At 36.9% G+C, this 15,649-nt stretch overlaps 1 protein-coding gene across 4 annotated transcripts in view; it reads left to right on the top strand.

Annotated features, from left to right (window-relative positions):
* Plppr5 (phospholipid phosphatase related 5) overlaps positions 1-15,649 on the top strand; it is a 173,321-nt gene that overhangs the window by 136,534 nt on the left and 21,138 nt on the right. For 3 of the 4 annotated variants that reach the window (XM_051185602.1, XM_051185601.1, XM_051185603.1), the window contains one exon: positions 7,840-8,016. The exons of the other annotated variant lie outside the window; for it this stretch is intronic. In XM_051185602.1, coding sequence (XP_051041559.1) covers positions 7,840-8,016 — 177 coding nt within the window. The remainder of the gene's footprint in view (positions 1-7,839; positions 8,017-15,649) is intronic. 4 annotated transcript variants of the gene reach the window in all.

Raw genomic sequence — 15,649 nt, 5'->3', positions numbered from 1 at the left:
GACTTTTAAGTTTTCTAATAGTCTCAAATAAACAAAAACTGTGATAATTATAAAAACATTTGAATAATATTTGAAAATATCATTCAGCATATATCAATATAAATTGAAATAGGTGTTTATTTATGCCCCAGTTTTTTAGTTTTTTTAAATCCACCACATAGCTGACATCTTAATTCAGATATTGAGACTTCATGTGAAATATTTGACCCACATTTAGATTTCATAGAATCTAGAGTGTAAAATGTAAGCTTCCATACCCAATTAGTTCCAAACATTCTTAAAAATTGCCTGATAACCCAATCAAGCAATAGCTTTAAGAGAGTTTAATTCAATTAGACTTAATTTAATTAAAATAAAATGGAAGAAAAGATTTGGTGCCATAGTTACATGAGCCACAGTTGAAGAAGGAATCATTAGCTGAAGTTTCTATGGATTCAGTATTGGATTCAGCACCTCAGTGAAGGGCAGGGCTTAAAAGAGAATTCAGTGGCAACCAGATAAAGAAGTTTGTGCTTAGTGCGTGGTTGAATTAGGCCTTGTCTGCACAGAGAACAAGAATTTTTAAGTCTGAAATCTAAATTGGGCATATCTGAAGCAATAATGAGGGATCTAAGGATTTTACTTAAACCAGTAGGAGAGAGGATGAATGCAGAGCATAATTAGTGTATGGAAGAGAGGGAACTGCTCACTTTAGGGTAAGGAATGGGGGTGCATTGTCTTATGCATAAATTAGACCACATCCCAGAAGAAAGTTATCCTTGTATATGAGAAAATAGAGGGACTTATACTTTTTTTTTTTTTTTGGATCAAATTGGCAGAACGTTTATCCTAATATGTCCCTGATACAGGAAGATAAGTAACCCATAAGATAGTTGCCATGAAAACCAGAGGTAGCAAGGCTGTAGGTGGGTGATGGGAGGTACTCCTTAATTTTTCTATTGGAATATGGATTATATGTGTTCCTTCTGCTATTCAAAGACAAAATCATAGCTTCACAGAGTCTTTCTCTCTTTCCCCTACCAGGGAACATTTTCTATGTATAAGGACTTGTGTAATTAGAAAAGGTACTCAAAGGAAATACCATAGCAAGGGATGATAGGTTTCTCAGATTAGGAACCTGGGGATAAAAGACATGGTGAAGACAGAAAGATGCTCATTGTTTGTGGGTTTATATGAACCAAGTGAATCCCAGTACATGGGTTATGACTCTCTAGTTCTGGGTTCCATCTTGGGAAATAGGAATGGAATTTTGGTTTCTATAGCTTCCTTCAGGTAAAAAAATGAGAAAAAGAAAAAAGAGGGGACAAGACACCAGAAGGCAGAATAAACAAGAGATTTTGTTTCTGAGGCTTCATAATATACTTTACTTTTAGTATATGTGGAAAAAATCCCTGACATAGGACTCATCTTCTGAGTTCCAACACTTTAACATATCACTGCTTCTTGGATCATTACTTTCACTTCCATCACAGGCCTGAGGTGCTGGTTCCTAGAATACAAACCTGCCTTGCAATATCCTTGGTTTTCCACCATTACAATATTCCCATACAGATATTCTGAGATGCCTTTACATTACTATTTGGGAAAATTTATAAATGCAGATAATAATAATAAGTGAAAGTCTAACAATAATAAGGTTTCCAGGACTCAAACATGAGCTTGAATGAACACCTGATTTTGTTTGCATTAAAGTTGCTGTGCCACTTTGCAAGCAGCATTCTATCTTGGATATTTGTCATTTGAGGGACTCCCTTTAGCTAACTGAAGACTAGGGAAGAGTTGGTGTGGTAAATGACAGGACAAAAGTTCAAGGTGGTTTCTACAAGGCTGAGTGTTACTTTCAAAAATTCCAGTAGCGCAGAAGAAAAGAAACTTGAATGGGTTTCAGCCCCTTCTAAGAAGTTAAGAAAGACTCAGAAGATGACAGTTGTAATTGTAAGTCAAAGATCCCACCCTTCTATAAATTACCTTGACTATGGTGTTTTACTACAATAATATAAAAGTAACTAATACGCAGGATAATTTGACTGAGGCAAACTGTCAGAACTGTGTGAAATTTCTTCCTGAGAGGTTAAATTTTTCCTCTGGCTAGGGTTGTGGCTCTAGCCTTTTTGTTTTGTGTGGTATGGGATCCTGGGGAATTTAAAAAAAATTCTCTAGAGTCTGTTTTTCATAGTCTGATGAGGATAGAAGTATCTCTCTAGATTATCTACTCTACCATGAGGCTGCCAGTCGTGGCTGCATGCTCACTGATGATCTTAGTTTGAGTGCTTCGTTTTGGGGAAAATGACTTGTAGTTGTTACATAACTTTGAAATGTTCAGGTTTCTGTGGAACCTGCCAGAAGCTATTTTATCATTTGCAAAGAAGAAGTCATGGGAAGAGGGTACATGATAACCATTTCCAAGAGAACAAGTAGAGTGACTTCAGGATCTAAAAGGAAGAGAGAAAAGAATGAAGCAGCGTGATGAAAAAGTGAATGAAACATGAAGACAGAGGAGTTCCCTGAGTACTTGGTCATATGCTGTCTTAAGCCCAAGGATCAAAATTCAGCAGGCACTGTTCCAGAATCATGGTCATGATTGTATGTTTCCTGTTCTTGCTCCAACATAAACCCTACAGATACTTAGGCTCTACTACTTACCAAATCTGTGTTATGAACTTTAACTATGCTATTGTATTTAAACCTTATCACACTTTGGGGCAATACCTTAATTTCCACTTGTTTTTTGTTAAATAGACATGCTTTGACATGTGTCTTGTTACTTTTCTGTCTGTGTGATAAGACATCATAATCAAGGCAACTTATAGAAGAAAGAGTTTATTCGTGACTTACAGTCTATAACTGTCATGGCTGGAAGCATGGTAACAGACAGGCAGGCATAGTGCTGGAACAACAGCTAGGAATTTACATCTTGATGCACAAGCATAAGGAAGAGAGACAAAACTGGGAACGACATTGGCTTGGGAAACCTCAATCATTCAACCCCAGTGACACACTTCCTCTAACAAGACTACACCTCCTAATATTTCTACAACAGTTCCACTAACTGGGTACTCAATATTCAAATATATGAGTGTATAGGTACCATTATTGTTCAAACCATCATAACTTGCCTTATGCAAGTGTCAGAGTTGGGACTCCAACACATTTGTTCTGGTTCCAATTTGGATACTTTAATCGCAATGTCAAAGGGGGCAAAAGGGAACTTGTCATCTGGTGGCCAACCTTGAAGTCATTGTAGTGGCAAATCAATCTCTTGCCTTCCTAGCTTTATCAGAATATATCTGTGTTCCTTCCATCCATGGCTTCACTAAGTCATTTTCTCTGGCTACAATGAGAGAACATCATCTGTTTTCAGACTCATGTGTTTGGGAACACATTTGCAAGAAATAGCAAGGAACTGGAGATTCACAGATGTTCTTTTGGGACTCATACTCCTCTTTTTCACAAGTGACTACCCCACTGCAGACCTTGCTCCTGGAAAAATAAGACAGTAAAAGGAGAAAGACAGCCAGTTAGTAAACATATAGATGGAGAAAGGGGGACTTTTGATCTTATATTATCTGATATGCTTTCAGGTAATACAAGTTCAAAAGTCCCCCTTTCTCCATCTATTCCTTTCATGCTCCCTTCATATAGTATGTTTTGAATGCCTACTATGCAAAAAAGCCTTTTAATGCTTTTCAGCTATAGCAGTGACTGGAGAAATGTTTCATTGTAATAGAATATTATAATGGAGAGGAGGGCAGTGTATACATTATTCTACAAAGGAACAAATGTCAAAAGTCTCTGCACTCTCTCTTTTATCTATGTCCCACTCAATCTTCTCTTTATTAAATCTAGTTTTAATAAGAGCTCCTTGCAAGTCAAGCCAAGTACCAAGCACAGAGTTCACAGTGAAGGACCAGGCTTCATTTCTATGTCTTCCTTATAGTATCAGAAACAAATAAGATAAATAAGAGCCAACCACCATAGCAAGAGTTCTGAGAAGATGAGCATGGCTCTACAAGAGCACATGGCTGGATTACTCAGGTTGTAACTATGCTAACTCCTGCAACAATTTCAGAGAGAACATGGATGGATAACCCGGGTTACATCTAGGCTAGCTCCTCCAATAGCTTCAGATTCTCTTGGCTTAGACACTCGTGCTTATCCTTCAGGACCAAGCATTGGATGTTTCCCCCTTGGAGAAATTTAGCACAGCCTTATGCACACAGTAGGTGCTTAAAAACTTAAATATATTGGCTATAACAGTATAGCAGTATAATTTGTGATTTGACTAATTGATTGGTGTTTATTGTAACAAATGAGAAAACCTACAATACAGAATAATGGGGCATTGTAACTACACTTTAGTAAATGTGAACTGGTTAGCAAAACCCTCTGTTTGTGTATTACTGTATATATTTATATACGCAAAAAGAAACACTAAAGAATGTGTAGTGGGATATTAACAGGAATGAAATGATAAGCTTTGGCTTCCTGCATCTTCTTGCATGGAATGGGTAAATAAGGATGGACAATACAGCTAAATGAGTTAGCTGTGAACTAGTTAGCATCCGCAGACCCGTGAGGATGGAGGGAGCATCATTTGGCTCAAATCACATCCACCTTCTGTTTGTGTTTGTTTTAGCTACATTTTGACAGCTGGTTAACCTAGATGATTTCATAAGTGAATTAGAAACCAAGAAAGCATAAATAATCAATTTCTGTCCTCTATCTAGCTTCCTTGGTAGATCATTATGCTATGATTTTCCCTTCTGTAGATTAGCTATAACAGACTTTCTGCAAGGAAAACACAAATAGACTATTTAAAAGGCTCTTGTCATAAAGTACTGCAGAGTTGCCAAGTTCAAATGAAACATTCTATAATTTGTCTTTTGTTATATTCATGGTGGTTATACTTCAACATGTGTACTTTATAAAAGCATTGCTATGATCAATTTTAATGTTATATTTATGGCTTGTAAAATTTTTGTAACTTTTGTAATTCTCATAGCTCTGCAATCCTGTGATTCTTACATTCCATTCTAGCTTTGGACTTTAGCCTTGGAATTAACAGAAGATAAATCAAACTTGAATTTCTTCTAATAGAGGCACATTTTCCTTAGTTTACATATGGGCTACATTTGGGGCTCCTTGTAAGTCTTCTTAAGTCAGTAGTGGTAGTGTAATTCAAGAAATGAGTCATCATTGAACTGAAAGCAGCTACAGCACAAGCCAATAATTTGTCTGGACCTCCAGAATTGACTAAGTAAAGTTGTATCTGAGATGGCACTTGGGGGCTGATGGCAAGCATTTACCAAAACCACAGAGAATCTGTAGAGATTTTGCCTTTTTTTTTTTTTTTTTTTTTTTTTTTTTGCATTTTCTATATTTAATAATGGAGCCAGCCATTTTGTTACTCTTAGAATGCTATGGTGACATTTTTCTCTCATGTATACTCCCAGCTGTCTTGCATTTTCTGAAGTTCTGTTTAAACCTTTTCACCATCTCCCCCACCCCAAAAATAACTCAGTGAAGGAAATGGAATACAGGTAAGACCAGCTGAAGCCCTATGATCAGGAAGTGTTTAAAGTCCTTTGTTTATAGTCCCATTTCTTCTTTGCCAATATTTTCACCATCAAAATAAAGTTGTGTGGTCTACAATAAACTATCTTGATCTGCTTTTTTCATTTATATAATGGAGGTAATCATAATATCCAATTTATAGGATTATTTTAAAGACTTAATGAGACATTGGCTTGAAAACATTGCCTTCGACAGGAACTGCTTACTAAATGACAAATCTGATAAATATTAGCATGATTCACATCATTCAATTAATGCACATTTATTCTAATAAGGGTACGTCACTTTGAGTTTTCCAGATGTGAAGAAATGAAAAGGTGAAGAATTATGAGCCATCCTTGTGTCTTTGTTAAAGAAAATTGCGTGAACAGTACAAATTCAGAAGAAGGATTACCCTATCAACAGCATCCCTACAAAGCTCCACTGGCCTGATGCCCTTGTTATTCCTATGGGCACAGTTCTTTCTTGTTTTGTTTCAGAAGGGCAACACCATCCTTTAACCTTTCTCATCTCTCCCTGTGAATCCCTGTTCTCTATAACTGAAATATTAAGGTTTAAAAATCTACAAACCTTACTCCAAATGTCATTGGCCAACTGAGACAATCCCTCTTCTTTCTTTTTATATTTCAATGAGAATATTAAGCCCTGAGACAAACTACAAAGGATTAGAACTTGGCCATGGGGAAGACTAGAATTGTTTGAACTGCTTATGCATGCATACACCTATTGGCAGCTAACAAGCTGAAAACAATGCCTTGAGAAAAAGGTAATTACTGGATATCGTAGTGTTCTAAAATGATCATTATGAACTATAGGCTTAGACACAGCTCTTTAGTGTACTCTCATAAGCAAGACTCACGGTAATAGTCAAAATTATAGAATATAATGGATTATATCCATCTATTTTTTTCTGAGTGAGTTATCAGTACCTGTTATTTATTGACACAAATACCATTAATCTAGTTGTACTTTCAAACTTTCCTCTTCCACACTTCCTGTCTTGTTGACTTGAATGATATCACCATTCACTTGAATTCAACAGGTTTGTTAAAAGAATGATATGTGATTCAAGTTAGGAGAAAGAAAACTACAGAATAAGTGATATTTGGAGAAGAAACAAATTATTCCTGGTCATGCTGGTTCACAACCTGGTTATATTTTCTTCACCATAACAAGTTGACACTATGTGTTCTTTATTATCATGCCAGGAATAGTTTTCCCGCCGGCTTGGACCCACCACAGCACCATCCCCAAATAACACACAGAGACTCTGTATTAGATATAATGCTGTTGGCCGGTTACTAGTTTCTTATCGGTTAGCTCTGTCTTAAATATTAACCCATTTCTATTAATTTAAGTATTTCCACGTGGTCTCATTTTACCAGAGAGTGGGGCTGGTGTCTGCTCTCTCCAATCTCTACATGCTGACTCCTACTTGCTACTTCCTCGAATCCTCCTTGTCTCCTAGTTGCACCTATCTTGCTTTCCTATTGGCCAACAGTGCTTTATTCATTAACCAGTATGAGAGACATATTTACAGAATGACATCTCCCATCATTACCATTTAATCTCATGCTTTCAGATAACAACATGAAGGCCAGCCTTGGGTGTTCACTGTATGGACTACGTTCTTCACAGTCATCTTAGTTTGGAAGAAATTCCCATTTAATTTTTCTAGCTACTTTTAATTCTGATTCAAACAAGTACAACTCATACAAATGGAAACACCAGTGCATAATCAGTTTACCCCTTGTAACAGTAATGTTGAGAGTGACCTATCGTAAATTCAGGTGAAACAAAAGTGTGTTAGTAATGTTTATGGGATGGAGGGTAGGAGAGCTGTAATTTTAAAAGTAATTCTAGGAGGATATGAAATAAATAACTGTGCTCATGTCCATAGATAACTGATGTTGCTGTATAAGAATTGGTTCCTATAGAACTAAAGAGATGGCTTAGCAGTTAAGTTCACTGAGTTGGTTTCCGGCACTACCATCCCACTGCTCACAACTGCCTATCAAAAATTTCATTTCAGGTGTGTTGACACCCATCTATAATCCCAGCCTTCAAGGTCAGCTCTCCCTACATAGGGAGTTGGAAGCCAGCCAACTTTTTTAAATTATAAGAATCACAAACTATAGTTGATTATTAAAATCACACAGTCATATATAGTTGATAAACATATTTTTGTAATTTATACATAATGTACTTTATGTGTATCTCAAGAAAATACTTTTGTCAAAAGTCTTGTTCTATTTGCTATTTCAGATGTACATTACCAACACTATCAAAGCAAAAGGCACCAGACTTGCTAAGCCCGTTCTATGCTTGGGATTAATGTGTTTGGCCTTTCTTACTGGACTCAACAGAGTAGCAGAATATCGAAATCATTGGTCAGATGTGATAGCAGGCTTTCTAGTTGGAATATCTATAGCAGTATTTCTGGTAAGTACAATTTAAAAAAATATGTTTGTTTTTGATAAACTTGAATATTATGTCTAAGAAAATGCAAGGATTGGGATATATTATATGGTAATATGTATGTTTTTGATTACTCATTTCTTCTTTCTTACATTTATTTTTTTAAGATTATGTTTGAGTAGGAATAGCAAATAAATTCTACACTTAAAATACTTTCATACAAAATGGAGCAGAACTAAAAACAGTCCTTCTCAAATAGTATTTTACATTTGTTTATGGGGGGGCATGCATGTGCCATGGCTTGCATGTGTAGGTCCAAAGAACGACTTGTGAGAGTTGATTCTTTTCTTCCACCATGTGAGGACTAAGTGTTAAAACTCAGGTCATCAAGTACCTTTATCCACTAAATCATCTCACCTGTCCTTCCTAAATTAGTATTGTAGACTGAGTTGTTTGTGTGTTTACAAAATTCCTAAGAATAGTTTACCTCTTGTGTATTAAATAAAATGTTCTTAAGGACCCAAGTGCCTCATGCTTTCAGTCTATGCACTCCATGAGATCCATGCCACACATGTTCCTATCTCATAGGATTGTAAGATGAATCACTTCACCTCAGGGACCGAAATAGTCAAAGACTATGATAGGGACACTACCATCCCTGGTCATGTCTTCTACAAAGATAAGTTGCAGAGCCTTTGCATGGAGTGCTACCTGTGTGCCTGCTAAAACATATATTTGCCATGTACCTATAATTTTGTTCATTAGAGTGAAAATTTAACTGTCCATTGCTTGTGGGGGCTTTGTTTATTAGAGTGAAAATATTTCCACCCATTGCTTGTGGGGGTATATACTATCCTACTCAGATAACCAAGTGCATAGTTTATAAATCAAAAGGCTTTTACAGAGACACATTATAGCTTAAGAACACTTTACTTCCATTTTAATTCGGTGTGAGTTGTTTTCACTATATTTGCTTCTTCCTCTCTCATCCTCTTTTCTTTAGTTAACAATCAGTAGGCAAAACATGTATGTGAACTTTTCATTTATGTTTGAGTACAATTTATGTGCGTAGAATTGGAAATGTGCTTCCTCTAAAAACTCCTGTAGGAAACTGATGGGCATGACCTCATGTCTACTCCACATCTTGAGCTTCATTTCTTACTTGTTTTTCTTGTAACACCATTCACTGTGAATCTCAAGGTCATTGGAAGACTCTGGATCTAAAGTTTTAAAAAATATTTGAGAATAGTTGAACAGTTAGTTCAGACATTCCTCTCTATTGTAGACTGAATTTGCAAATACAGTGAAAGAAGGGATACTAAGTAACCTGATTGGCTCCCCTCAGCATTTGCTTTTTATGATAATATTCTGGCAGTTCGTGGCCTCTGAGTGGAGATTGAGCTGATCTGAATAGCTGAGATTCACTTGCTTGGTTACAGGTGCACTCCTAGATAAGATACAAATTGTTTAATGTTGAATTTTGCACGTACTTTTGGCTAAATTTCATCACCCAAATACAGCAACAGACTTGGACCACATTATCCTTTAATGCCCCCTCTCTTCTGTCTCTTTGAATTCTCTTGATGCCTCCTGAAACTCAGGACAAAGCATGGATCAAAAACTTCATCACAGAGTCTAGCGGTGGTGGTGCACAGCTTTAAACACAGCACTCAGGAGGCAGAGGCAGGTAGATCTCTGTAAGTAGGAGACTAGCTTAGTCTATAAGACCTAGTTCTATGACAAAGCCACAGAAAAACCCTGTCTCAAAAAACAAACAAACAAAAACAACCAAAACACAAAAATAAAACAAAACAAACAACCAAAAACTTCATTACAGTTGAAGCTGGTTAGCATCTAAAAGAAATAAAATAAAACTAAAATGTGATGGAAATTATTATGATGTCATGGCATTCGGCTCCCCTGGCACCTCATCAGCCTCCTGCTGTTCTTGTTGTGGCCATTGCAATCTTTCTGTACTCTCAGAGAGCATCTTAGCTAGGGCCTTACCCAGATCCTTTAAAACCAGAATCCTAGTGTCTTCTCAGACATGTCCCAGGCTGAGAACACAATAAAGAGCTAGCCTATGGGTCTCCCTGAGCCCAAGCCCCTTTACTGTGCATCTCAATCTAAGAATGTACATTACACAATTCTAAAATTGTCCGTCAAATATTATGACACAGAAGGAAAAGGATTCAATGAAAAGGGCACACCAAAATGGTGCTTCAACCACAAAACTAAACGTGCATTATGTTCTCATTAATGAACATCTGTGAGTGTGAGTACCTATAGATAACAACTGATGAACCAAGGATAATCATATAAATATGATCTGTCTCCAGTATGAGTTAGAGTTTTGTTTGGGGATTAGTCTATTCCCTTAGACTCCTTTTCCCTCCCATCCATCTTAAAATAAAACACAATAAAGTCCCTATTCTATACAAGCAGTATGCTTGATAATGTGAATATCTTTAAAAAAGAGAGAAAGAGCTCAGATACTTAAACATGCTACATCCAGTAGGAAAAGAAACAGGCATGGAACTTTATAGGGTATTAAGCACTATTTACCAATAGGGACTTGGGAAGGTTATAAAGAGCACAGGTTTAGACTCTGTGTAAAGAATGACAAAGCATGGGACACAGAGATAAAAATCAAAGGCTGTATAAGAACATCAAGCATGGAGCCCTTCCTATACTGCAGGCCCAGGACACGGTTTATGCATATGAAAGCATAGCATAGCATTCTGGAATGGTACCAGTCTCCCATTATGAATGATAGCAGGGATGGAAAGGTTTTGTGTGCCAGGAGAATTATGTGGACTTTTGTTTAAAATGTAGGTGAGTTAGTAGCTCCTGCCTTTAAACCAGGAGAAATCGAGTTGGTCTGTTTTAGGTCAAGTGTCTTTGTGTACTCAATTTTTCCCATTGAGTGCTTTATTGAGCATTTCTGTGCTTCAGCATCCCTCTTTAAATGAGGATAATCACAACCTCCCAAAGACTCAAGCTTGAACTTACAGAGGTATAAACAAAATAGTACAGGTTTAGTGAATGCCCCGGGAATAAGTGAAGTACAATTCCATAAATGATAGCTTGTCACCACTCACTACCTTGTACCATATGAGACTGGTGCTTTAAAAATATGCTCTAGAATAAAATTGCAGGTGAAGATCAAGGGGACATGTTATGAAGAACCAGGGAAATAAGATAGTGTGAACTAGACCACAGAGACAGAAAGAGAAGGGAGAGCCTTTGGAGGGACAGGAAGAAATATAGCCTGAGGGAACACAAGTTGATATGGATGAGGTACAGGAAACTTATTATGACTCCCAAATTTCTCATTTGGATAACCCAGTACAGCATTTATTTTGTTCAGCCACTCCAACTCCGGCTTACAAATGTCCTGCAATTATCTTGCAGTGTTTTCAAGATTCTAAAATGATTTCAAAATAAAATTAACATCAGTGTACTCCTAGCCTCTGTCTTAATTCAAAGATACCTCCACTCATCATCCAATAACTATACCTAGCATTTATATCTACTCATTCTCTAGTTCATCCTCCACAACCAGTGATTCATCTACCTCAAGTTCATTTTTGCTAGCAAATTATTCCTCTGTGTCCTATATGAGTCCTTCAAAACAGAACTGCTTGCTTCCTTTCTCATGTACAGCTGCAGTTTCTTACTGACCCTTTATTTCAGACATCCTTCACACCACCACCTTGCTGGTTTTGTCTATATTGTAGTAATTCATTGTCAGTAACAAGACAAAACAAAATTTTCCCTGATGCCTCAACTCCATACACTTCCAGGGCCCACAAGGATCTGATTGCTTAATTCCTAGTGAAATGTATCTTATCCTTTTCACTGTGCACATAAATCCAGGTCTTGGAATCATAATCATCTTTTTTTCCCTTATCCAAAACAATCCTGCCCTTCTTACATATTTGTTCTCTGGAAATTCCTTTTCTGTGTATTTCAGTTGCAAATGAGAAAATGGGATATCTGTTTACTGCCTTTGCGTATGTGCCACCCTGCACATGTCACTCACATCTCCCAATTACTCCAAAGAGAGTTAAACCTTTCCCCAAGCTACACTCAGAACATCTCCTCTCCTCAGTATCTTTTTCTTTGTGTTTCTCCAATGTTTTTGTTTTACCATACATCTTTTGCAAATAAGCCTTTGTGGAGAAATACTAGTTTATTTGTTCACAGCTTATCTTTTCAAGCATCTGTAATAGGATCTTGTATATGGGTAAAATGAATGAATTACTGTTTAATTTGCTACCCTTAGTTCTTTAAAAGGCTGGATGAAATTCCACGTGTAGTAAGCATAGCATTGTTGCACTGCTTAGCATGCTCACTCCTTATACCTATATTCCAATCCTCTACATAGCAAACATTTGGAACCAACAACACCCAATTTTCCTAAGCAGTAACTTCATTACCCACTTTTCATTTTCTTCTTTAATTTCTACTGTGTATCAGTCTGTACTGTTAATACTCTATAAGGAATTATCTTGTATTCTAAATCTGTCCTCATCCCTGTATATTTTTCTCAAGGGTAAAGAGTAGAATCATCATGCTTAGGAAAATACAAATCAACTACTTCTTGAACAGTAGTTTTTGATTGAGCATTATTGTTATTAAAAATAGATGTTTTAAAAACCTCTTCCAGATATGATACACAGAATTGTTAGGCGGAAGTGTTCAGCTTTGTTGATCCCAGTAATAGCTCGTCATGCTATTTTATGTAAGAGAAACAATCTTACAGCATTTTATTGAGATATGTTGCCTTAATTTTGCATATTAAAAAGTGAGACCTAGTTATATTAAAGATTTGGAGCATAGTCTTTGCTCATAAAGTTAGTATATAAAAGAACCCCAAATTAGGAGCCAATATTGTTTGACTCCACAAAGTTCATAATGCAATAATTATGGGAAGAAAAAAGTGAATACATAAAAATTTATTAATACAATGTAGAGAAACCAAAAATATGTCTTGTAGTGGTTAATTGGTGTAATATTTCTAGGAAAATATAGACTTACATGAGTGGAAGCCATTGATATAAAACTACAGTGTTTGAAAGGAAATTAAATTATAGACATATACCATAAAATTTTAAATTAGACAGTTTGTGACCAGGATGTATGTTCATTCATTAGTGTTCTCATTCATGAATTATGTTACTCACAGTGACAGTTGGGTACAGAGGCAGCAAACTTCAGACAGGTTTCCTGATTTATGCATTATATTCTTAGAAGAGACATGAACTGAAGTACTTCCTTATCCAGTGTGAAATATCATACTGAGACTGATGCCCTGGCAGAGTTCTGTGTGAGCATAGAGAAACACAGAGAGCTTGCGTAGCCCAGGGCTAGGGGAAGACTTCCATGGGAAAGCAAGGTAACAAAGTACTTGTTGCACATGAGGAGTTCCAGAACCTATGAAAATGCTGGGTGAGCAATGTGGGTGTCTGTAATCCCAGCACATGGAAGGCTGAGACAAAAATGCCTTTGGACAAGCTGGTTAGATAGAACAGTGTGTTTGGTGAACTCTGAGTTGAAGTAAGGGATCTTCCATGAATATGTGATAGAAGAGTGATTGCTGGAAGTGTGTGTGTGTGTGTGTGTGTGTGTGTGTGTGTGTGTGTGTGTGTGTTAGGATATGGATGTGAAGCTCTATGTCATCACAATCGTTGTCCAAAGTCACAAAATCTATCCTTTGTGTGTTAGAACAATGTTCATTCATCAAAGTCCATCCTGTACACCAAATTGGACCTTTTACCTGGTTTAGTAAGGGAAGCTTATCATAATTTCAACATGTCTCTCTGTTGAGCAAATGGAATAGCTGCCTATGTTCTCTGCAACACCAAAAATATTTACCACTGTATTTAATATCTTCCCTTTCTGGACAAAATATTTTAATGCTAATTTTTTTTTATCACCTACCTTCCCTCCATTCCCCAGAGAGGGTTAGGTTTCCCATGAGAAATCACCAAATCTGGCATATTACTTTGAGACAGAATCCAGGCCCTCCCTACTCTATCTAGGCTGAGAAAGGTATCCCTCTAAAGAGAATGGGCTCAAAAAAGCCAGTTCATACACTATAGATAAATCCTTTACCTACTACAGTGGTCCCACAGACTGACCAACCCACATTTCTGTCACTCATATTCAGATGTCCTAGTTTGGTCCTATGCAGGTTCCCTTGCTGTCAGTCTAGTCAGTGAGCTCCTACTAGCTCAAGTCAACTGTTTCTGTGGATATCCTCAAACTGGTCTTGACCCCTATGCTCATGTTATCTCTCCTGTCTCTCTTTGACTGGGCTCTGGGAGCTTGGCCAAGTGCTTGGCTATGGATCTCTACATCTGCTTCCATCGGTTACTGGATGAAGGTTCTATGATGATAATTCAAGTAGTCATCAAGTTGATTACAAAGGAAGGGAATTCAGGCACTCTCTCCACTGATGCTTAGCATATTAACTGGGGTCATCCTTGTGGGATCCTGGGAATTACCCTGGTGCCAGGTTTCTCACTAACCCTGTAATGGCTCCCTCTATCAAGATGTCTCTTTCCGTGCTCTTACTCTCTGTCCTCCCCACATCTCAACCATTCCATTCCCTCATGTTCTGCTCTCCCCTCCCACTTCTTTTCTGCTTTGCCTTCTCCCTCCCCACATTCCCAATTTATGTCTCTCTTAGGGTTTTCCTTGTTAACTGCTGATACTATTTCTTGAGCAATCAACTTCTTTTAGTCTTTTGTGGGATCATCAAAGTGACAACTTCATAAGATAAAAAGTGTACTGAATAACAACCTTCAAGCATTTACCATCCTTACTTTAAAGATCATGGTAAAAGCAGAAAAAGCTGTGGAATAGCACTATTGGGGTTTTATCTATGGTTTTAACCTATAATTCTTCTAGAGGACATGAAGGTTTAAAAAAAAAAAGGTTATCACAGCTTGCAAAGCAATGACTTTGTGATACAAAGTATTTTAGTATATGTTCTTATTTCATGCATTTGTATATTTTATTCAATAATGGGTGTGTAACCAAGATTTAATTAGTATTTAGAATTACTTAGTAATAATGTAGCTGGAAAGATGGCTTGGGGTTAAGAGCATTGGCTGCTCTTGCAGAGAACCTATATTTTGACCCCAGCACCCACATGTGGGCTCACAACCATCTGCAACTCTAGTTCCATGTCATCTGACCTCCTCTTCTGACCATCATGTACAACCTTGTACATGATGCACATACATATACATGGGCAAACCTATCTTACATATAAAGTAAATCTTTAAAAAAAACTTTAGGAACAAAATAAGCATTTGTTAATATACTTAACAAAAGTCTCCAACTGATGAATTTATGAAAATATACAATTTATTAAGCATTTACTTTATTTAAAATTAATATTAGGTTGAAACTAACATTAACTCCTATTTATTCTAGAACATAAAGTATGGGGAAAAAATAACATGTTACCCAGAGGTTAATATAAACTCTCCATAGGAACTAATTTTCTTGTGTTGCTTAAATCATTATTTCTTAAATATGATTCATCTTCATCAAAAACTTCTGGATTGCATTTAAAAGCTCTGTCTTCTGTACCCTATTCCTCACCCACTAAATCAGAATCATTTCCTTTAGAATGTATATT

The sequence above is a fragment of the Phodopus roborovskii genome, unplaced genomic scaffold (assembly GCF_943737965.1).
Source record: "Phodopus roborovskii unplaced genomic scaffold, PHOROB, whole genome shotgun sequence".
NCBI lineage: Eukaryota > Metazoa > Chordata > Mammalia > Rodentia > Cricetidae > Phodopus > Phodopus roborovskii.
This window is presented reverse-complemented; position numbering and strand designations above follow the sequence as displayed.